At 42.4% G+C, this 25857-nt stretch overlaps 1 protein-coding gene across 2 annotated transcripts in view; it reads left to right on the top strand.

Moving 5' to 3' along the window:
- The first annotated feature begins 12033 nt into the window (after window positions 1-12033).
- The window catches only part of LOC110500819 (SH3 domain-containing protein 19-like), a 40119-nt gene continuing 26295 nt past the window's right edge, over window positions 12034-25857 (top strand). The window contains exons 1-4 of one of the 2 annotated variants that reach the window (XM_036958387.1): window positions 12034-12490; window positions 15600-15624; window positions 24970-25010; window positions 25691-25739. In XM_036958387.1, the coding sequence (XP_036814282.1) occupies window positions 12385-12490; window positions 15600-15624; window positions 24970-25010; window positions 25691-25739 (221 nt within the window). In that variant the 5' untranslated portion in view covers window positions 12034-12384. The remainder of the gene's footprint in view (window positions 12491-15599; window positions 15625-24969; window positions 25011-25690; window positions 25740-25857) is intronic. The other variant, XM_036958386.1, reaches the window with a different exon arrangement.

Here is a 25857-nt window from a genome sequence, read left to right as displayed (position 1 = left end):
ACATAAGGATACAGTCGCTGATATAGAGTACAGTATATACGTATGCATATGAGATGAATAATGTAGGGTAAGTAACATTATATAAGGTAGCATTGTTTAAAGTATAAGAGATATTAACTATTGACCTTCTAACTAATGGTTCATAAGAGATATTAACTATTGACCTTCTAACTAATGGTTCATAAGAGATATTAATTATTGACCTTCTAACTAATGGTTCATAAGAGATATTAATTATTGACCTTCTAACTATTTCTGGAGAGAAAAAACAACCAATCCGTGAACAGTATGAGCCTCACAAATAACAGGGGTTGTTTTAAACCTCCAATGCAGGATATTGAAAAAATAATGAAACGTAATCAATGATAGCTCAGCGATGGACCTATAGAACTAAATAAGACTAATTCTCCAGGTACAAGCCAATGTTCCCCTCTGGGACTGACTTATAAAGACATGCCTGTTCTGCTGTTTTTCATGGATGTCTGTGGCCACGTGAATACATACACAGCCTGCTCATTGTTTCCCACAGGAGATGCCCACAAAACATGGGGTGGCACGCTGAGGTAACCAGGTTCTATTATTCCATCATTACCCCTGGAATGAGCAGTCCGTCAAAAAACATGCTGTCAGATATTATTTCTCTCACACTGTGGCCTGCTGCAGCACTGTAGTGACATCTAGTGTTCAAATGATATAACTACAACAGAAGTGATGGATGGAAGATATCCATAGAGTCATCTCTCTCGTGTTACGTAAACATAACAGCTGGGCTGACCAATTATGTCAGATTTTAGTTGTGAGTTAACTGGGGTTGTCCTGTACTGTATCAATATGGATCAATATCAATATCAATATGGATCAATATCAATATGGATCAATATCAATATGGATCAATATCAATATCAATATGGATCAATATCAATATGGATCAATATCAATATGGATCAATATCAATATGGATCAATATCAATATGGATCAATATCAATATGGATCAATATCAATATCAATATGGATCAATATCAATATGGATCAATATCAATATGGATCAATATCAATATCAATATGGATCAATATCCATATGGATCAATATCAATATGGATCAATATCAATATCAATATGGATCAATATCCATATGGATCAATATCAATATGGATCAATATCAATATCAATATGGATCAATATCCATATGGATCAATATCAATATGGATCAATATCAATATGGATCAATATCAATATGGATCAATATCAATATGGATCAATATCAATATGGATCAATATCAATATGGATCAATATCAATATGGATCAATATCAATATGGATCAATATCAATATGGATCAATATCAATATGGATAATTGCATAGTGTCTTTGAACTGTAACACACATGCTGTTGTCCTACAGGTTGGAGAAACTATTTTCCTGACATAACATAACTTATAAAAAAATCTATTCAAAGGTTATTTGTCACGTGCGCCGAATACAACAGGTGTAGTAGACCTCACAGTGAAATGCTGAATACAACAGGTGTAGTAGACCTTACAGTGGAATGCTGAATACAACAGGTGTAGTAGACCTTACAGTGAAATGCTGAATACAACAGGTGTAGTAGACCTTACAGTGGAATGCTGAATACAACAGGTGTAGTAGACCTCACAGTGAAATGCTGAATACAACAGGTGTAGTAGACCTTACAGTGAAATGCTGAATACAACAGGTGTAGTAGACCTCACAGTGAAATGCTGAATACAACTGGTGTAGTAGACCTTACAGTGAAATGCCGAATACAACAGGTATAGTAGACCTCACAGTGAAATGCTGAATACAACAGGTATAGTAGACCTCACAGTGAAATGCTGAATACAACAGGTGTAGTAGACCTCACAGTGAAATGCTGAATACAACAGGTGTAGTAGACCTTACAGTGAAAGGCTGAATACAACAGGTGTAGTAGACCTTACAGTGAAATGCTGAATACAACAGGTGTAGTAGACCTCACAGTGAAATGCTGAATACAACAGGTGTAGTAGACCTTACAGTGAAAGGCTGAATACAACAGGTGTAGTAGACCTTACAGTGAAAGGCTGAATACAACAGGTGTAGTAGACCTTACAGTGAAATGCTGAATACAACAGGTATAGTAGACCTTACAGTGAAAGGCTGAATACAACAGGTATAGTAGACCTTACAGTGAAATGCTGAATACAACAGGTGTAGTAGACCTTACAGTGAAATGCTGAATACAACAGGTGTAGTAGACCTCACAGTGAAATGCTGAATACAACAGGTGTAGTAGACCTTACAGTGAAATGCTGAATACAACAGGTGTAGTAGACCTTACAGTGAAATGCTGAATACAACAGGTGTAGTAGACCTTACAGTGAAATGCCGAATACAACAGGTATAGTAGACCTCACAGTGAAATGCTGAATACAACAGGTATAGTAGACCTCACAGTGAAATGCTGAATACAACAGGTATAGTAGACCTCATAGTGAAATGCTGAATACAACAGGTGTAGTAGACCTTACAGTGAAATGCTGAATACAACAGGTGTAGTAGACCTTACAGTGAAATGCCGAATACAACAGGTATAGTAGACCTCACAGTGAAATGCTGAATACAACAGGTATAGTAGACCTCACAGTGAAATGCTGAATACAACAGGTGTAGTAGACCTCACAGTGAAATGCTGAATACAACAGGTGTAGTAGACCTTACAGTGAAAGGCTGAATACAACAGGTGTAGTAGACCTTACAGTGAAAGGCTGAATACAACAGGTGTAGTAGACCTTACAGTGAAATGCTGAATACAACAGGTATAGTAGACCTTACAGTGAAAGGCTGAATACAACAGGTGTAGTAGACCTCACAGTGAAATGCTGAATACAACAGGTATAGTAGACATTACAGTGAAAGGCTGAATACAACAGGTATAGTAGACCTTACAGTGAAATGCTGAATACAACAGGTGTAGTAGACCTCACAGTGAAATGCTGAATACAACAGGTGTAGTAGACCTTACAGTGAAATGCTGAATACAACAGGTGTAGTAGACCTTACAGTGAAATGCTGAATACAACAGGTGTAGTAGACCTTACAGTGAAATGCTGAATACAACAGGTGTAGTAGACCTCACAGTGAAATGCTGAATACAACAGGTGTAGTAGACCTCACAGTGAAATGCTGAATACAACAGGTGTAGTAGACCTTACAGTGAAATGCTGAATACAACAGGTATAGTAGACCTTACAGTGAAAGGCTGAATACAACAGGTGTAGTAGACCTTACAGTGAAATGCTGAATACAACAGGTGTAGTAGACCTCACAGTGAAATGCTGAATACAACAGGTGTAGTAGACCTTACAGTGAAATGCTGAATACAACAGGTATAGTAGACCTTACAGTGAAAGGCTGAATACAACAGGTGTAGTAGACCTTACAGTGAAATGCTGAATACAACAGGTGTAGTAGACCTCACAGTGAAATGCTGAATACAACAGGTGTAGTAGACCTTACAGTGAAATGCTGAATACAACAGGTGTAGTAGACCTCACAGTGAAAGGCTGAATACAACAGGTGTAGTAGACCTTACAGTGAAATGCTGAATACAACAGGTGTAGTAGACCTCACAGTGCAATGCTGAATACAACAGGTGTAGTAGACCTCACAGTGAAATGCTGAATACAACAGGTGTAGTAGACCTCACAGTGAAATGCTGAATACAACAGGTATAGTAGACCTTACAGTGAAATGCTGAATACAACAGGTGTAGTAGACCTCACAGTGAAATGCTGAATACAACAGGTATAGTAGACCTTACAGTGAAATGCTGAATACAACAGGTATAGTAGACCTCACAGTGAAATGCTGAATACAACAGGTGTAGTAGACCTCACAGTGAAATGCTGAATACAACAGGTGTAGTAGACCTTACAGTGAAAGGCTGAATACAACAGGTGTAGTAGACCTCACAGTGAAATGCTGAATACAACAGGTGTAGTAGACCTTACAGTGAAATGCTGAATACAACAGGTGTAGTAGACCTTACAGTGAAATGCTGAATACAACAGGTGTAGTAGACCTCACAGGGAAATGCTGAATACAACAGGTGTAGTAGACCTCACAGTGAAATGCTGAATACAACAGGTGTAGTAGACCTTACAGTGGAATGCTGAATACAACAGGTGTAGTAGACCTCACAGTGAAATGCTGAATACAACAGGTGTAGTAGACCTTACAGTGAAATGCTGAATACAACAGGTGTAGTAGACCTCACAGTGAAATGCTGAATACAACAGGTGTAGTAGACCTCACAGTGAAATGCCGAATACAACAGGTATTGTAGACCTCACAGTGAAATGCTGAATACAACAGGTGTGGTAGACCTTACAGTGAAATGCTGAATACAACAGGTGTAGTAGACCTCACAGTGAAATGCTGAATACAACAAGTGTGGTAGACCTTACAGTGAAATGCTGAATACAACAGGTGTAGTAGACCTTACAGTGAAATGCTGAATACAACAGGTGTAGTAGACCTTACAGTGAAATGCTGAATACAACAGGTGTAGTAGACCTTACAGTGAAATGCTGAATACAACAGGTGTAGTAGACCTCACAGTGAAATGCTGAATACAACAGGTGTAGTAGACCTCACAGTGAAATGCCTTGTTGTAGAATTACAGCCTTATATTAATCACATTACTTTTACATTAGAATGTATCCCTACATGAGTACATTCACACTATCTGTTTGATCTAGAGCCAACAGAATAGGCTTCCTAGAACTCTATGTGTCTGTGTGAAGAGAGAGAAGCCGCTGAGATTTTAACGCTGACTGTAGATTTACGGTGGCTTGGTGATAAGACAACATTCCATCCCATGATTAGTGTCTGTGTGCCTGTCGGTCGGTACCAGGGGGACACAATCTCCAGGTTATTTAAGGAAAGGACCTAGTGTCTAAGCTTTCATTAGTATTTCTGTATAAGAAAGCAGTAAATGAACTAGAAAACTGACATTTGACACCGTGTAAAATCTTGATGTCTGTTGCATGAGAGCAAAATGTACCTTTGTATAAATTCTCTCATCTGTGATTTGTCATGAACATCCAGGAGGATGGACTTTGCTATAAAATGCTGTGTCTTAGTCCTGCTGGTTGGATTCTCTAAGAATCCCCTACGGGATGGAGCACCCTTTTTGGTTGCATGTAGAACTCTTATTTACACTGACAGACTACCAAAAGGCATCCTGCCGGGACTGGACCTGCCGGGACTGGACCTGCCGGGACTGGACCTGCCGGGACAGGACCTGCGGGGACTGGACCTGCGGGGACTGGACCTGCCGGGACTGGACCTGCCGGGACTGGGGCTGCCGGGACTGGACCTGCCGGGACTGGACCTGCCGGGACAGGACCTGCCGGGACTGGACCTGCCGGGACAGGACCTGCCGGGACTGGACCTGCCGGGACTGGGGCTGTTATAAAACATTTCAATATTGGACAAAACACACTTCACGACAAGAGAGCCACTACATAAAGAGAGACCTACGACAACAACACAGCATGGTAGCAGCACATAACAACACAGCATGGTAACAACACCACATGACATCAACATGGTAGCAACACAACATGACATCAACATGGTAGCAACACAACATGACATCAACATGGTAGCAACACCACATGACAACGCAGCATGGTAACAACACAACATGACAACACAACATGGTAACAACACCACATGACATCAACATGGTAGCAACACAACATGACAACACAGCATGGTAACAACACCACATGACATCAACATGGTAGCAACACCACATGACAACACAGCTTGGTAACAACACCACATGACAACACAGCATGGTAACAACACAACATGACAACACAACATGACAACACAGCATGGTAACAACACAACATGACAACACAGCATGGTAGCAACACAACATGACAACACAACATGGTAACAACACAACATGGTAGCAACACAACATGACAACACAGCATGGTAACAACACAACATGACATCAACATGGTAACAACACAACCTGACAACACAACATGGTAACAACACAACAAGACAACAACATGGTAACAACACAACATGACAACACAACATGGTAACAACACAACATGACAACACAGCATGGTAACAACACAACATGACAACACAGCATGGTAGCAACACTACATGACAACACAACATGGTAACAACACAACATGACAACAACATGGTAACAACACAACATGACAACAACATGGTAACAACACAACATGATAACACATCATTGTAGCAACACAACATGACAACAACATGGTAACAACACAGCATGTTAGCAACGCAACATGACAACAACATGGTAGCAATACAACATGGCAGCAGCACAACATGGTAACAGCACAGAACAGGGTATAAACATTATTGGGCACAGACAACAGCATAAAGGGCAAGAAGGCAGAGACAACACATACAGTACATATGTTTGTTAGAGCTTGGTGAGAGCATGGTTGTCCTACGGTTATTTTGCATACAGGCTTCCCACAACAATCTGGGAACGGTTCAGGATACCCAGCTAGCACATAACGTTCTGAGAACGATGTGTTTCTTAGGCGGGAATTTCAGTACTTCAGCATAACGTTCTGAGAACCATATGTTTCTTAGGCGGGAATTTCAGTACTTCAGCATAACGTTTTCTGCAAGTTTCCTCATGGTTCTATTTAAAAGAAAAATGTTATATTTTTTAAAAGAAAAATGTTCAATTAAAAACAACAAGAAAACATTAGGAACGTTCAAAGTACGTTATTTAAAAACGTACACCTTTGAAAATGAACAGCCTTGTATTAGTTTAAAAAAAAACATGGCTTGCTGGTGACGCAGTGGACAAATCCTTTGACTAGAGAAGAGAAGATTATAGGGAAGGGAAAGGGGGATACCTAGTCAGTTGTCCAACTGAATGCATTCAACTGAAATGAATTTCCATGTGTCCTATCTGTGCTGGGAGTTCAAAACAGTTAAACCAAACTAAGCCAGCAGTGCTATTTAAAAGTCTTATTGAAACATGTTCTCAGAACGTTCTTTAATTACCTTCAAATAACCTATAATTTCTATTCTCAGAACGTTAATAAAACGTCCAGGAACCAACTGTGCTAGCTGGAACCCTTTTCAATAGAGGGTTCTACCTGGAACCAAAAAAAGGATTATCTTATGGGGACAGCCAAAGAACCCTTTTGGAACCTGGACCCATAGGCCTGAATGCCTGACAGACAGTAGCATAATAACACATTCTTCCACACCAGTCTAAACATGTCAGTGACCAAGCCAGTCATTTAACAGCCGTATTCCTCTTTACTTTAACTGTCCCATATGTCTGCAGTCACAGGAGGTGTGTAGACCAAGGCTACTTCAGTGCAAAATGGCAAACTAAAACGAATTGTCAAGCATACTTCTCATGAAACTGTTGAGCAATATCTTAGAAACACAACTAACTAATTGTTTACATATTTCAACATTGCAGTCACGCTTTAGCGCCACTACGTTCAAAACAACTGGGAACTCGGAAATCTTCGACCTATGACTTCATTGCGTTCAAGACAACTGGGAACCCGATATAAAAAACAAGGTCAGACTGGGCAAAATCGTTTTGAACGGTCATCCAACACTGAATTTTTTTTCGGAAACTCTGGTATCTTGATAGAGCTCCGAATAGCTGACCTGAAGATCACCGAAGTGATCATTTGACCTCGTTTAACCGAGTTTCCTTGTTGTCTTGATCTCTCTCGCTCTTATCCATATCCCTCAGTTTCCGCTAGTTACCACAGCCACCAAGTAAAAATTGTCTGTGTCGTAAAATTAATAAAAACAAAATTGTGCTTTTTGGTCTGAATTTTAGGTTAGGCATAAGGTTAAACGTGTGGTTAATGTTTGAGTTAGGTTTTATATCCCATTTTAAGAAGAGGCATTTTAGAAATAGGCGAAGTTTATGACTTTGTGGCTGTGGTAAATAGTTACGACCCACTAGTGACGACCCCTTCGATCTCTTGCTGCTCTGACGTAAAGACGTGGGAACGTGCTTGGAGAGACCACTGTATCCTGAACAACATCAGTTTAAATAACAATTGTGGAATCGGCGGTTCGCCTTCAAAATTAAAGTCACCATTGTAAGCAATGAAAACTCATAAAAATGGTGGATTCATGCCACAATTGGACTAGATCATGCTAAATAAAGTTGGAATGTTGTTATATAAATTTAACAAAAGACAATAATGAGTTAATTTGACGCAAAAAAAAGTTGAAATTGCATTGTGGATGTTGACTTCAGAATTGCATTGGGGGCATACTTCTATTGCAATGTACAGCCTTCCCTATGGATCTGGGGTCCATGAAATGGGGTATCAGCCTACTCAGTGAACTGTGAAGAACTTTCATGCATATTAGTGTCGTAGCTCTAATTTCAGGACTTTAACAGTTGGAAATCACCTTCCCAGTCATCCTATTGTGTGTATTGGACATTCATATTGTAATGTCCAGCCTTACATAGGGAACTTGGGTCCATCAAATTTGGTGTCAGACTCCTTAGTGTGGCTGCTCTAGTCCAGCTCCACCTTCCAACACTGCTCTAGTCCAGCTCCACCTTCCAACACTGCTCTAGTCCAGCTCCACCTTCCAACACTGCTCTAGTCCAGCTCCACCTTCCAACACTGCTCTAGTCCAGCTCCACCTTCCAACACTGCTCTAGTCCAGCTCCACCTTCCAACACTGCTCTAGTCCAGCTCCACCTTCCAACACTGCTCTAGTCCAAGATTTCCAAGAACAATGAGAACACAGCCGGAGAGATATGTTCCTATGACGTTTGTAATGGGGGACCTGACCAAGGCCTTTAATGGGGGACCTGACCATGGCCTTTAATGGGGGACCTGACTAAGGCCTTTAATGGTGGACCTGACCATGGCCTGTAATGGGGGACCTGACCAAGGCCTGTAATGGGGGACCTGACTAGGGCCTTTAATGGGAGACCTGACCAAGGCCTGTAATGGGGGACCTGACCAAGACCTTTTATGGGGGACCTGACCATGGTCTTTAATGGGGGACCTGACCAAGGCCTGTAATGGGGGACCTGACCATGGCCTGTAATGGGGGACCTGACTAAGGCCTTTAATGGGGGACCTGACCAAGGCCTGTAATGGGGGACCTGACCAAGGCCTGTAATGGGGGACCTGACCAAGGCCTGTAATGGGGGACCTGACTAAGGCCTTTAATGGGAGACCTGACCAAGGCCTGTAATGGGGGACCTGACCAAGGCCTTTTATGGGGGACCTGACCATGGTCTTTAATGGGGGACCTGACCAAGGCCTGTAATGGGGGACCTGACCATGGTCTTTAATGGGGGACCTGACCAAGGCCTGTAATGGGGGACCTGACCATGGCCTTTAATGGGGCACCTGACCATGGCCTTTAATTGGGGACCTGACCAAGGCCTGTAATGGGGGACCTGACCAAGGCCTGTAATGGGGGACCTGACCAAGGCCTGTAATGGGGGACCTGACTAAGGCCTTTAATGGGAGACCTGACCAAGGCCTGTAATGGGGGACCTGACCAAGGCCTTTTATGGGGGACCTGACCATGGTCTTTAATGGGGGACCTGACCAAGGCCTGTAATGGGGGACCTGACCATGGCCTTTAATGGGGCACCTGACCATGGCCTTTAATTGGGGACCTGACCAAGGCCTGTAATGGGGGACCTGACCAAGGCCTTTTATGGGGGACCTGACCATGGTCTTTAATGGGGGACCTGACCAAGGCCTGTAATGGGGGACCTGACCATGGCCTTTAATGGGGCACCTGACTAAGGCCTTTAAATTGGCACCTGACTAAGGCCTTTAATGGGGGACCTGACCAAGGCCTGTAATGAGGGACCTGACTTTAATGGGGGACCTGACCAAGGCCTGTAATGGGAGACCTGACCATGGCCTTTAATGGGGGACCTGACCAAGGCCTTTAATTGGGGACCTGACCATGGCCTTTAATTGGGGACCTGACCAAGGCCTTTAATGGGGAACCTGACCATGGCCTGTAATGGGGGACCTGACCATGGTCTTTAATGGGGGACCTGACCAAGGCATTTAATGGGGGACCTGACCAAGGCCTGTAATGGGGGACCTGACCAAGGCCTGTAATGGGGGACCTGACCATGGCCTTTAATGGGGGAACCTGACCATGGCCTGTAATGGGGGACCTGACCAAGGCCTTTAATTGGGGACCTGACCATGGCCTTTAATGGGGAACCTGACCATGGCCTGTAATGGGGGACGTGACCAAGGCCTTTAATTGGGGACCTGACCAAGGCCTTTAATTGGGGACCTGACCATGGCCTTTAATGGGGAACCTGACCATGGCCTGTAATGGGGGACCTGACCAAGGCCTTTAATTGGGGACCTGACCATGGCCTTTAATTGGGGACCTGACCATGGCCTTTAATTGGGGACCTGACCTTGATATCCAGATATTGCTTTCATGCAGACCCCAGAGAACTCCAAAACATGCTAAGGATTGTTCTTCAACCGTTTCAGAATGTATTTGTTGAATCTTTAAAAGAACGTCATTCTAGATTACAAAGTGCTATTCGGGAGCACAGTTATCGACTTTGTCCTGAAGCCGTTGAACAAGTCAAATCAATGCAATCAGTGGTCGATTCATCAACAAGTCAAATACGGTGATGTGAGAGAAATTATTGAGAACTTTGAATAAATAAATGTTTCCAGTAAGTTTCTTAGCAAACGATCTGCTCTATATTCTCAGTCTAGATGTTCGCATTAGCAAACGATCTGCTCTATACTCAGTCTAGATTTTCTCATTAGCAAACAATCTGCTCTATACTCTCAGTCTAGATGTTCTCATTAGCAAACGATCTGCTCTATACTCTCAGTCTAGATGTTCTCATTAGCAAACGATCTGCTCTATATTCTCAGTCTAGATGTTCTCATGAGCAAACGATCTGCTCTATATTCTCAGTCTAGATGTTCTCATTAGCAAACGATCTGCTCTATATTCTCAGTCTAGATGTTCTCATTAGCAAACGATCTGCTCTATATTCTCAGTCTAGATGTTCTCATTAGCAAACGATCTGCTCTATATTCTCAGTCTAGATGTTCTCATTAGCAAACGATCTGCTCTATATTCTCAGTCTAGATTTTCTCATTTGCAGTCGGTGTGAAAACAGATGTTAACGGCAGGAATAGAAAATATCTCCTCCTTGAACTAAGAGACGTTTCAGATGATGGGATCGGAGGCTGTCTTGCACTACAAATAACCCATCGGAGTGGGAGCATGTGCAATAAGTCTTGCAATATTTCTCACAGCTTTGTAATCCATGAACACAAGACATTACTAGTAAAGACGGACACGACAACACAAAGCAATTTGCCTCCACATTTTCCTCTAAACAAAACAAGGACACATATGAATTGTCACGTGTAAATCACATTTTCAGATAAATGTCATTTAAAATCAAATAAAAAGTACATTCCAGGAACAACATTGGTTACATTAAACATTGGTACATGAACCGTTACTCAGAAACTAAATCTACAGCCTTACTTAAGGCCTTGTCATTAAGCAGTTCATGATAAAGTCGACACCTGTTGTGACAAATACAATTTGATTCGATTTGGTGTTTTAAGAAGTAGAACAATTATTTTTTCATGAAGCCACATTTGTTGTGGTAGCACATAGTAAAAACACAAATATCCTGGATATAAGTGACACTTATTTATAGTTGTGTTCTGTGGGTGTCACTGAGTAGGCTGATATCCCAGATCCTATGCCACAACGCAATCCTGAGGACGATACATCCACAGCGAATTCAACAGATTTGTATCTTTAAAAAAAATAAAATTAACTAATTATTGTATTTGGTTGTTTTTATATAACAACATTGCAACTTTGTCTAGCATTATCTAGTTCAATTGTGGCACGATTCCCACTATTTTCATCCGTTTGTATCAGTATCAATGGGAAACTTTTAATTTGAAGGCAAACCGTCGATTCCACTATTGCTGCTCACGACACACACGCCTTGGAGCGAGAGATGCCAGACTAACTATTATTCGAATGTCTCTCCGGCTATTATTATCAACAAATAACTATTGTTTTTCATTTTTTGATGATAGTTTTAAACAATACCAACGGTGGCGAATTACTTATTTTGTGACAAGTTATGCGAGTTGTGTTGTTTTGGTAAAAGTTGGGGAGCCTTTCGCGCACGTCTCCGGCAGCCAGTCGGTTTCTCGACTAATTAGGGAAATGTTGCTGGTATCCATTGTATTGGAGTTGTCGCACTAGCCAGTCGTCTTCGTTCTCACACTAGGATATTGTCTCTCTGCGATGGCTGAGGCGAGGAGAATGGAGGACGAGGAGCGGGAGAGTTTGAGAGGAGAGCCGAGGGAACCTGTTATAAGACGCCAACCCAGACCGACCAACTCATCTGGAGGTAAAATATCTCACCAAACAACCTTCCCCACAATCTCTGTTTATATTCATTAGTGCACACTGTAGAAAAACGTTTTGCAACGGAACACACAAAAAATAGTGTTTCTTGTTTGTTCTGTCAGTCCTGTTTCAGTAGGTTTTCTTCCATTTGATACCTGGTATGGTTGGCTGGTCTCTGTTGGATAGGAGGAGGAGGAGGAGGAGGACTAGGATTTCATCCCAAATGGCACCCTATTTCCTAGATAGTGCACTCATTTTGATCAGAGCCCAGGTCAAAAATAGTGCACTACATAGGGAATAGGGTGCTGTTTCAGACACTGCTAGGGAGGATGCAAAACACAACAAATCCTCACATTCCTTCAGCCTGGCAGGGAAGACACAAACACATCCTGCAGGCATCAAGTAGAATTGCTCTCTGGGCCAGAGTGAAAAGATCTAGGCCTAGATACTGTCCACAGTCACCACATTTGCTAACTCTGTGTGTGTGTGTGTGTGTGTGTGTGTGTGTGTGTGTGTGTGTGTGTGTGTGTGTGTGTGTGTGTGTGTGTCCTGGCAGGGCCTACCCTCTGCATTCCTGGGGTGAATCAGCTCTCCCTGGTACCTCCTCTCAGAGCACGCACACACACACACCTGCACACAAACGCACGCATGCACACACACACACGCACACACACACACACGCACGCACACACCTGCACACACACACAAATGTGGTGAAGCCTGACATGCTGTTTCAGATATTCCTAAATAAATCCTTCATATCAGCGTTATAATGCATTATAGCTCATGCATAATTAAACTGTAAGCATTCACACTAAGAGCAATTAGGTTGTGTACCAAATGGCACCCTAAATACCGGGCTTCTGGAAAGTATTCAGACCCCTTTTCCACATTTTGTTACTTTACAGCCCTATTCTAAAATGGATTCAATTGTTTTTTCCCCTCATCAATCTACACATAATACCCCATAATGACATCACAATACCCCATAATGACATCACAATACCCCATAATGACATCACAATACCCCATAATGACATCACAATACCCCATAATGACATCACAATACCCCATAATGACATTACAATACCCCATAATGACATCACAATACACCATAATGACATCACAATACCCCATAATGACATCACAATACCCCATAATGACATCACAATACCCCATAATGACATCACAATACCCCATAATGACATCACAATACCCCATAATGACATCACAATACCCCATAATGACATCACAATACCCCATAATGACATCACAATACCCCATAATGACGAAGCAACAACAAAAAAAATCGACATTTTTGCAAATTTATAAAATATGTCAAACTGAAATATCACATTTACTTAAGTATTCAGGCCCTTTACTCAGTAGTTTGTTGAAGCACCTTTGGCATCGATTACAGCCTCGAGTCTTCTTGGGTTTGACGCTACAAGCTTGGCACACCTGTATTTGGGGAGTTTCTCCCATTCTTCTCTGCAGATCCCCTCAAGCTCTGTCAGGTTGGATGGGGAGCGTTGCTGCACAGATATTTTCAGGTCTCTTCAGAGATGTTCGATCGGGTTCATGTCCAGGCTCTGGCTGGGCCAGTTAAGGACATTCAGAGACTTTTCCCGAAGCCACCCCTGCATTGTTTTGGCTGTGTGCTTAGGGTTGTTGTCCTATTGGAAGGTGAACCTTCACCCCAGTCTGAGGTTCTGAGCACTCTGCAGCAGGTTTTCATCAAGTATCTCTCTGTACTTTGCTGCGTTCATCTTTGCGTCTATCCTGACTAGTCTCCCAGTCCCTGCCGCTGAATAACATCCCCACAGCATGATGCTGCCACCACCATGCTTCACCGTAGGGATGGTGCCAGATTTCCTCCATACGTGACGCTTGGCATTCAGGCCAAAGAATTCAATTCTTGGTTTCATCAGACCAGAGGATCTTGTTTCTCATGGTCTGAGAGTCTTTGGGTGCCTTTTGACCAATTCCAAGCTGGCTGTCATGTGCCTTTCACTGAGGAGTGGCTTCCGTCTGGCCAATATACCATAAAGGCCTGATTGGTGGAGTGCTGCAGAGATGGTTGTCCTTCTGGAAGGTTCTCCCATCTCCACAGAGGAACTCTGGAGCTCTGTCAGAGTGACCATCGTGTTCTTGGTCACCTCCCTGACCAAGGCCCTTCTCCCCCGATTGCTCAGTTTGACTGTAAACATAACAAAATGTGGACAAAGTGAAGGGGTCTGAATACTTTCCGAATGCACTGTAGTGCACTACATGGGTTTCCATTAGGGACAAAGCCTTGCTTTCTGGAACCCAGAGAGAGAGTTCCGTTGGACAGCGTTGGACTTTCTTCAGTTTACTACATTCTGGAAGAGATTGGATCCACAAGAACTGTTGGAGTTCTGCTGTAAAATTTCTGTGGATTTTTTGTTTTATCCGAAGCACTGACAGAGGAACTTTAGATGCTGGGGAGTTATCTATCTTTATTCTATTGGACCAGGGGAGTTATCTATCTTTATTATATTGGACCAGGGGAGTTATCTATCTTTATTCTATTGGACCAGGGGAGTTATCTATCTTTATTCTATTGGACCAGGTAAGTTGACTTGAGAACGGGGGAGTTAAAGGGGGAATACGCCTGTTGGAAGCTGATCATCTCCAGGGTGTTAAGAGTGGCCAGGTAAACTGTAGCTACTGTTCTCTCAGTAACCATGCTCTTCTCTCTCTCTCTTCTCTCTCTCTTCTCGCTCTCTCTCTCTTTCTCCCTCTCTTCTCTCTCTCTCTCTTCTCGCTCTCTCTCTCTTTCTCCCTCTTCTCTCTCTCTCTCTTTCTCCCTCTCTTTCTTTCTCTCTCTCTCTTTCTCCCTCTCTCTCTCTCTCTCTCTCTCTCTCTCTCCCTCTCTTCTCTCTTTCTCCCTCTCTTTCTCCCTCTTCTCTCTTTCTCCCTCTCTTCTCTCTTTCTCCCTCTTCCCTCTCTCTCTTTCTCCCTCTTCCATCTCTCTCTTTCTCCCCCTCTTCTCTCTCTCTCTTTCTCCCCCTCTTCTCTCGCTCTCTTTCTCTCTCTCTCTTTCTCCCTCTCTTCTCTCTCTCTCTTTCTCCCTCTCTTGCTCTCAGAGAGGCACAAGGAACACAGACTGAGGTGAGTTCTGACAGATAACTGTCATATTAATTATTACCTTGCTTGACACACACACACAAACACGTGGCTATCAGGTTAGGAGGTATTAACAGGGCTAGTGGTTGGGTGAGGAATTTCCCTCCCGAACAAGTGTAGTAGTCTATCTGACTTCCTCCAATAAACCAATTTAGCAGGACCTCAGGAAGTGTAGCTGCTGCCTTGGAACTAATGGAGATACTTAATAAACCCCAGGAAGAGTAGCTGCTGCCTTGACAGTTCCTGTCAAGGTAGCAGCTACTCTTCCTGGTGTTTATTATGGATCCCCATTAGTTCCTGCCAATTAAGTGTGTGCCCTCTACTCTACGACCACATATTTACAATAGAAAATCCTTGTATGTGTCTGTATAATGCGCATGTTATTGTGTGTTTGTGTGTGTGTATAGTGGGCATGTTATTGTGTGTGTGTGTGTGTGTATAGTGGGTATGTTATTGTGTGTGTATAGTGGGCATGTTATTGTGTGTGTATAGTGGGTATGTTATTGTGTGTGTATAGTGGGTATGTTATTGTGTGTGTATAGTGGGTATGTTATTGTGTGTGTATAGTGGGTATGTTATTGTGTGTGTATAGTGGGCATGTTATTGTGTGTGTATAGTGGGCATGTTATTGTGTGTGTATAGTGGGTATGTTATTGTGTGTGTATAGTGGGTATGTTATTGTGTGTGTATAGTGGGTATGTTATTGTGTGTGTATAGTGGGCATGTTATTGTGTGTGTATAGTGGGTATGTTATCGTGTGTGTATAGTGGGCATGTTATTGTGTGTGTATAGTGGGTATGTTATTGTGTGTGTGTATAGTGGGTATGTTAGTGTGTGTGTATAGTGGGTATGTTATTGTGTGTGTATAGTGGGCATGTTATTGTGTGTGTATAGTGGGTATGTTATTGTGTGTGTATAGTGGGTATGTTATTGTGTGTGTGTAGTGGGCATGTTATTGTGTGTGTATAGTGGGCAAGTTATTGTGTGTGTATAGTGGGTATGTTATTGTGTGTATAGTGGGCATGTTATTGTGTGTGTATAGTGGGTATGTTATTGTGTGTGTGTGTATAGTGGGTATGTTATTGTGAGTGTATAGTGGGTATGTTATTGTGTGTGTATAGTGGGTATGTTATTGTGTGTGTATAGTGGGTATGTTATTGTGTGTGTATAGTGGGTATGTTATTGTGTGTGTATAGTGGGCATGTTATTGTGTGTGTATAGTGGGTATGTTATTGTGTGTGTATATAGTGGGTATGTTATTGTGTGTGTATAGTGGGTATGTTATTGTGTGTGTAAAGTGGGTATGTTATTGTGTGTGTATAGTGGGCATGTTATTGTGTGTGTATAGTGGGTATGTTATTGTGTGTGTATAGTGGGCATGTTATTGTGTGTGTGTATAGTGGGTATGTTATTGTGTGTGTATAGTGGGTATGTTATTGTGTGTGTAAAGTGGGTATGTTATTGTGTGTGTATAGTGGGCATGTTATTGTGTGTGTATAGTGGGTATGTTATTGTGTGTGTATATAGTGGGTATGTTATTGTGTGTGTATAGTGGGTATGTTATTGTGTGTGTATAGTGGGTATGTTATTGTGTGTGTATAGTGGGTATGTTATTGTGTGTGTATAGTGGGTATGTTATTGTGTGTGTATAGTGGGCATGTTATTGTGTGTGTATAGTGGGCATGTTATTGTGTGTGTATAGTGGGTATGTTATTGTGTGTGTATAGTGGGTATGTTATTGTGTGTGTATAGTGGGCATGTTATTGTGTGTGTATAGTGGGTATGTTATCGTGTGTGTATAGTGGGCATGTTATTGTGTGTGTATATTGGGCATGTTATTGTGTGTGTATAGTGGGTATGTTATTGTGTGTGTATAGTGGGCATGTTATTGTGTGTGTGTGTATAGTGGGTATGTTATTGTGTGTGTATAGTGGGTATGCTATTGTGTGTGTATAGTGGGCATGTTATTGTGTGAGTATAGTGGGTATGTTATTGTGTGTGTATAGTGGGTATGTTATTGTGTGTGTATATAGTGGGTATGTTATTGTGTGTGTATAGTGGGTATGTTATTGTGTGTGTATAGTGGGTATGTTATTGTGTGTGTATAGTGGGTATGTTATTGTGTGTGTATAGTGGGTATGTTATTGTGTGTGTATAGTGGGCATGTTATTGTGTGTGTATAGTGGGCATGTTATTGTGTGTGTATAGTGGGTATGTTATTGTGTGTATAGTGGGCATGTTATTGTGTGTGTATAGTGGGTATGTTATTGTGTGTGTATAGTGGGTATGTTATTGTGTGTATAGTGGGCATGTTATTGTGTGTGTATAGTGGGCATGTTATTGTGTGTGTATAGTGGGTATGTTATTGTGTGTGTATAGTGGGTATGTTATTGTGTGTGTATAGTGGGCATGTTATTGTGTGTGTATAGTGGGCATGTTATTGTGTGTGTGTGTATAGTGGGTATGTTATTGTGTGTGTGTGTATAGTGGACATGTTATTGTGTGTGTATAGTGGGTATGTTATTGTGTGTGTATAGTGGGCATGTTATTGTGTGTGTATAGTGGGTATGTTATTGTGTGTGTATATAGTGGGTATGTTATTGTGTGTGTATAGTGGGCATGTTATTGTGTGTGTATAGTGGGTATGTTATTGTGTGTGTATAGTGGGCATGTTATTGTGTGTGTGTGTATAGTGGGTATGTTATTGTGTGTGTATAGTGGGTATGTTATTGTGTGTGTATAGTGGGCATGTTATTGTGTGTGTATAGTGGGTATGTTATTGTGTGTATAGTGGGCATGTTATTGTGTGTGTATAGTGGGTATGTTATTGTGTGTGTATAGTGGGTATGTTATTGTGTGTATAGTGGGCATGTTATTGTGTGTGTATAGTGGGTATGTTATTGTGTGTGTATAGTGGGTATGTTATTGTGTGTGTGTGTGTGTATAGTGGGTATGTTATTGTGTGTGTATAGTGGGCATGTTATTGTGTATGTCTCTTCACAGTCCCCCCTGTTCCATAAGGTGTATTTTTATCTGTTTTTTAATCTGATTCTCCTGCTGCATCAGTTACCTGATGTGGAATAGAGTTCCATGTAGTCGTGGCTCTATGTAGTACTGTGGAATAGAGTTCCATGTAGTCGTGGCTCTATGTAGTACTGTGGAATAGAGTTCCATGTAGTCGTGGCTCTATGTAGTACTGTGGAATAGAGTTCCATGTAGTCGTGGCTCTATGTAGTACTGTGGAATAGAGTTCCATGTGGTCATGGCTCTATGTAGTACTGTGGAATAGAGTTCCATGTAGTCATGGCTCTATGTAGTACTGTGGAATAGAGTTCCATGTAGTCATGGCTCTATGTAGTACTGTGGAATAGAGTTCCATGTAGTCATGGCTCTATGTAGTACTGTGGAATAGAGTTCCATGTTGTCATGGCTCTATGTAGTACTGTGGAATAGAGTTCCATGTAGTCATGGCTCTATGTAGTACTGTGGAATAGAGTTCCATGTAGTCATGGCTCTATGTAGTACTGTGGAATAGAGTTCCATGTGGTCATGGCTCTATGTAGTACTGTGGAATAGAGTTCCATGTAGTCATGGCTCTATGTAGTACTGTGGAATAGAGTTCCATGTAGTCATGGCTCTATGTAGTACTGTGGAATAGAGTTCCATGTAGTCATGGCTCTATGTAGTACTGTGGAATAGAGTTCCATGTAGTCGTGGCTCTATGTAGTACTGTGGAATAGAGTTCCATGTAGTCATGGCTCTATGTAGTACTGTGGAATAGAGTTCCATGTTGTCATGGCTCTATGTAGTAATGTGGAATAGAGTTCCATGTTGTCATGGCTCTATGTAGTACTGTGGAATAGAGTTCCATGTAGTCATGGCTCTATGTAGTACTGTGGAATAGAGTTCCATGTAGTCATGGCTCTATGTAGTACTGTGGAATAGAGTTCCATGTAGTCGTGGCTCTATGTAGTACTGTGGAATAGAGTTCCATGTAGTCGTGGCTCTATGTAGTACTGTGGAATAGAGTTCCATGTAGTCATGGCTCTATGTAGTACTGTGGAATAGAGTTCCATGTAGTCATGGCTCTATGTAGTACTGTGGAATAGAGTTCCATGTAGTCATGGCTCTATGTAGTACTGTTGAATAGAGTTCCATGTAGTCGTGGCTCTATGTAGTACTGTGGAATAGAGTTCCATGTAGTCATGGCTCTATGTAGTACTGTGGAATAGAGTTCCATGTAGTCATGGCTCTATGTAGTACTGTGGAATAGAGTTCCATGTAGTCATGACTCTATGTAGTACTGTGGAATAGAGTTCCATGTAGTCATGGCTCTATGTAGTACTGTGGAATAGAGTTCCATGTAGTCATGGCTCTATGTAGTACTGTGGAACAGAGTTCCATGTAGTCATGTCTCTATGTAGTACTGTGGAATAGAGTTCCATGTAGTCATGGCTCTATGTAGTACTGTGGAATAGAGTTCCATGTAGTCATGGCTCTATGTAGTACTGTGGAATAGAGTTCCATGTAGTCATGGCTCTATGTAGTACTGTGGAATAGAGTTCCATGTAGTCGTGGCTCTATGTAGTACTGTGGAATAGAGTTCCATGTAGTCATGGCTCTATGTAGTACTGTGGAATAGAGTTCCATGTAGTCATGTCTCTATGTAGTACTGTGGAATAGAGTTCCATGTAGTCATGGCTCTATGTAGTACTGTGCTGCTCCCATAGTCTGTTCTGGACTTGGGAACTGTGAAGAGACCTCTGGTGGCATGTCTTGTGGGGTATGCATGGGTGTCTGAGCTGTGTGCCAGTAGTTTAAACAGACCACTGGTGCATTCAACACGTCAATTCCTCTCATAAATACAATTAGTGATGAAGTCAATCTCTTCTCCACTTTGAGCCAGGAGAGATTTACATACATATTATTGATGTTAGCTCTCTGTGTTCATCCAAGGGCCAGCAGTGCTGCTAGCATCTGTTGTATCAATATGTTTTGACCATGACAGTTTACAATCCAGGGTCATCTCAATTTGCTCAATTTCCACATTATTCATTACAAGATTTAGTTGAGGTTTAGGGAAATATTTGGGACTAACTTATTCCTTACCACCCATTCTGAAACTAACTAAAACTCTTTGTTAAGTGTTGCAATCATTTCAGTTGCTGTAGTAGCTGGCGTGTATAGTGTTGAGTCATCAGCACACACAGACACAATGGCTTTACTTAAAGCCAGTGGCATGTTGTTAGTAAAGATTGAAAAAAGTAAGGGGCCTAGACAGCTGCCCTGGGGAATTCCTGATTCTAACTGGATTATGTTGGAGAGGATTCCATTAAAGAACACCATCTGTGTTCTGTTACCTGGATTATGTTGGAGAGGATTCCATTAAAGAACACCATCTGTGTTCTGTTACCTGGATTATGTTGGAGAGGATTCCATTAAAGAACACCCTCTGTGTTCTGTTAGACAGGTAACTCTTTATCCATCAACAACATAGGAATCACTACAAAACATATTTTATGACCTCGTATACACTATATTAGGCCAGCCTGACCTCTTATACACTATATTAGGCCCAGCCTGACCTCTTATACACTATATTAGGCCCAGCCTGACCTCTTATACACTATATTAGGCTCAGCCTGACCTCTTATAGACTATATTAGACCCAGCCTGACCTCTTATACACTATATTAGGCCCAGCCTGACCTCTTATACACTATATTAGGCCCAGCCTGACCTCTTATACACTATATTAGGCCCAGTCTGACCTCTTATACACTATATTAAGCCCAGTCTGACCTCTTATACACTATATTAGGCCCAGCCTGACCTCTTATACACTATATTAGGCCCAGCCTGACCTCTTATACACTATATTAGGCCCAGCCTGACCTCTGATACACTCTATTAGGCCCAGCCTGACCTCTGATACACTATATTAGGCCCAGCCTGACCTCTTATACACTATATTAGGCCCAGCCTGACCTCTTATACACTATATTAGGCCCAGCCTGACCTCTTATACACTATATTAGGCCCAGCCTGACCTCTTATACACTATATTAGGCCCAGCCTGACCTCTTATACACTATATTAGGCCCAGTCTGACCTCTTATACACTATATTAAGCCCAGTCTGACCTCTGATACACTCTATTAGGCCCAGCCTGACCTCTTATACACTATATTAGGCCCAGCCTGACCTCTTATACACTATATTAGGCCCAGCCTGACCTCTTATACACTATATTAGGCCCAGCCTGACCTCTTATACACTATATTAGGCCCAGCCTGACCTCTGATACACTCTATTAGGCCCAGCCTGACCTCTGATACACTCTATTAGGCCCAGCCTGACCTCTTATACACTATATTAGGCCCAGCCTGACCTCTGATACACTCTATTAGGCCCAGCCTGACCTCTGATACACTATATTAGGCCCAGCCTGACCTCTGATACACTATATTAGGCCCAGCCTGACCTCTGATACACTATATTAGGCCCAGCCTGACCTCTTATACACTATATTAGGCCCAGCCTGACCTCTTATACACTATATTAGGCCCAGCCTGACCTCTTATACACTATATTATGCCCAGCCTGACCTCTTATACACTATATTAGGCCCAGCCTGACCTCTGATACACTATATTAGGCCCAGCCTGACCTCTGATACACTATATTAGGCCCAGCCTGACCTCTTATACACTATATTAGGTCCAGCCTGACCTCTGATACACTATATTAGGCCCAGCCTGACCTCTTATACACTATATTAGGCCCAGCCTGACCTCTTATACACTATATTAGGCCCAGCCTGACCTCTTATAGACTATATTAGGCCCAGCCTGACCTCTTATACACTATATTAGGCCCAGCCTGACCTCTTATACACTATATTAGGCCCAGCCTGACCTCTTATACACTATATTAGGCCCAGCCTGACCTCTTATACACTATATTAGGCCCAGCCTAACCTCTGATACACTCTATTAGGCCCAGCCTGACCTCTTATACACTATATTAGGCCCAGCCTGACCTCTGATACACTCTATTAGGCCCAGCCTGACCTCTGATACACTATATTAGGCCCAGCCTGACCTCTGATACACTATATTAGGCCCAGCCTGACCTCTTATACACTGTATTAGGCCCAGGCTGATCTCTGATACACTATATTAGGCCCAGCCTGACCTCTTATACACTATATTAGGCTCAGCCTGACCTCTTATAGACTATATTAGGCCCAGCCTGACCTCTTATACACTATATTAGGCCCAGCCTGACCTCTTATACACTATATTAGGCCCAGCCTGACCTCTTATACACTATATTAGGCCCAGCCTGACCTCTTATACACTATATTAGGCCCAGCCTGACCTCTTATACACTATATTAGGCCCAGCCTGACCTCTTATACACTATATTAGGCCCAGTCTGACCTCTTATACACTATATTAAGCCCAGTCTGACCTCTGATACACTCTATTAGGCCCAGCCTGACCTCTTATACACTATATTAGGCCCAGCCTGACCTCTTATACACTATATTAGGCCCAGCCTGACCTCTTATACACTATATTAGGCCCAGCCTGACCTCTTATACACTATATTAGGCCCAGCCTGACCTCTGATACACTCTATTAGGCCCAGCCTGACCTCTGATACACTCTATTAGGCCCAGCCTGACCTCTTATACACTATATTAGGCCCAGCCTGACCTCTGATACACTCTATTAGGCCCAGCCTGACCTCTGATACACTATATTAGGCCCAGCCTGACCTCTGATACACTATATTAGGCCCAGCCTGACCTCTGATACACTATATTAGGCCCAGCCTGACCTCTTATACACTATATTAGGCCCAGCCTGACCTCTTATACACTATATTAGGCCCAGCCTGACCTCTTATACACTATATTATGCCCAGCCTGACCTCTTATACACTATATTAGGCCCAGCCTGACCTCTTATACACTATATTAGGCCCAGCCTGACCTCTGATACACTATATTAGGCCCAGCCTGACCTCTTATACACTATATTAGGTCCAGCCTGACCTCTGATACACTATATTAGGCCCAGCCTGACCTCTTATACACTATATTAGGCCCAGCCTGACCTCTTATACACTATATTAGGCCCAGCCTGACCTCTTATACACTATATTAGGCCCAGCCTGACCTCTTATACACTATATTAGGCCCAGCCTGACCTCTTATACACTATATTAGGCCCAGCCTGACCTCTTATACACTATATTAGGCCCAGCCTAACCTCTGATACACTCTATTAGGCCCAGCCTGACCTCTTATACACTATATTAGGCCCAGCCTGACCTCTGATACACTATATTAGGCCCAGCCTGACCTCTGATACACTCTATTAGGCCCAGCCTGACCTCTTATACACTATATTAGGCCCAGCCTGACCTCTTATAGACTACATTAGGCCCAGCCTGTCCTCTTATACACTATATTAGGCCCAGCCTGTCCTCTTATACACTATATTAGGCCCAGCCTGACCTCTTATACACTATATTAGGCCCAGCCTTTGGAACTGTGGTTTTCCTAGATATGGCTACTATATTGTGATCACTACATCCGATGGATTTGGATACCGCTTTAAAGCAAATTTCTGCAGTTTTAGTAAAGATGTGATCAATACATATTGATGATTTCATTCCTGTGCTGTTTGTAAATACCCTGGTAGGTTGACTGATAACCTGAACCAGGTTGCAGGCACTGGTTACAGTTTGAAGCTTTTTCCTTGAGTGGGCAGCTTGATGATGGCCAGTCAATATTTAAATCACCCAGAAAATATATCTCTCTGTTGATATCACATACATTATCAAGCATTTCACACGTTATCCAAATACTGACTGTTAACACTCGCTGGTCTATAGCAGCTTCCCACCAGAATGGGCTTTAGGTGAGGCAGATGAACCTGTAGCCATATTACTTCAACAGTATTTAACATTATCCAGATACTGACTGTTAGCACTTGGTGGTCTATAGCAGCTTCCCACCAGAATGGGTTTTAGTTGAGGCAGATGAACCTGTAGCCATATTACTTCAACAGTATTTAACCTGCGCTCCTCTCTAATCTTTACAGGAATGTGGTTCTGAATATAAACAGCAGCACCTCCACCACTGGCATTCCTGTCTTTTCTGTAGATGTTATAACGAATGGGGATCCATAATAAATACACACACACCTTAGCTGTGTTTCTAGAAGGAAACCTGCACTGTGTAATCTGTAATGGAGTAAGATAGCAGGTGAACTTTCTCTTTCCCTTGATTCTTTCCTTCTTCCTTTCCTCCAGCCAAGGTCCTCTGTCCTCCATCAGGGCCGCCATTAAGAGGAGTGAGTATCCCTGTCTTTTTCCCTTTATTACTCTACACAACAACGGATGACTTGTCTGTATATAGGAGCTGCTCCTGGATGAAGTTTCCCCTAGGTACAGATCTAGGATCAGCTTCCCTTCAACAAAGCATAACCTTAATCGTTAGTGGGGAAAAATACAAAGCTGACCCAAGATCAGTGTGTAGGCTAGGGGAACTGTTGTTAGAGCTATAAAGAAATCTTCCCTGGTGTTATTAGCACTTGCCGCTTTCAAGACAACTTAGGAACTGGAAAAATACGAGGTCAAATCGTGGCGTCAGTGATCTGCAGGTCGTAAAGTCAGAGCTCTAGAAAGAGGCCTGAGTTCCAGAGTTGGATTACTCTTCAAAAACCATTTTAGCCAGTTGTACCAGTTTTTTTTCCTGAGTTCCCAGTTGTCTTGAACACGCTGAAGTTGGAAGTCTGATATTTCCATGTTCCCAGTTGTCTTGAACACGCTGAAGTTGGAAGTCTGAGATTTCCAAGTTCCCAGTTGTTTTGAACACGGCATTATGACTAGGCCATCTTATGTTATGAGCTTTATAATGAGTGTGATGGCTAAATTGCCCCTCTTGACCAGGTGTCTGTCCCTTGTGAAAGAGGTTTCTCAGACCTTAATAGTTCTTCCTGGTTCAATAAAAAACGGTGTTTCTCTGTCTCAGCATCAACTAGATCCACTTCCCTGTGCGAGAGCAACCCCAGAGACAGGAGGTAAGTTTACGGCTGAGTTTAGTGACGCATTTCACAGATCAGATCAGATCCGATACACCCAAGTTTAGCTTTCTGGTGTTTTCATCATTATAGATTGAGCTTTGATTACATACCTCTG

The sequence above is a fragment of the Oncorhynchus mykiss genome, chromosome 21 (assembly GCF_013265735.2).
Source record: "Oncorhynchus mykiss isolate Arlee chromosome 21, USDA_OmykA_1.1, whole genome shotgun sequence".
Classification (NCBI taxonomy): domain Eukaryota; kingdom Metazoa; phylum Chordata; class Actinopteri; order Salmoniformes; family Salmonidae; genus Oncorhynchus; species Oncorhynchus mykiss.
Note: the sequence above shows the minus strand (reverse complement) of the source record. Positions and strands in the feature narration are given on the sequence as shown.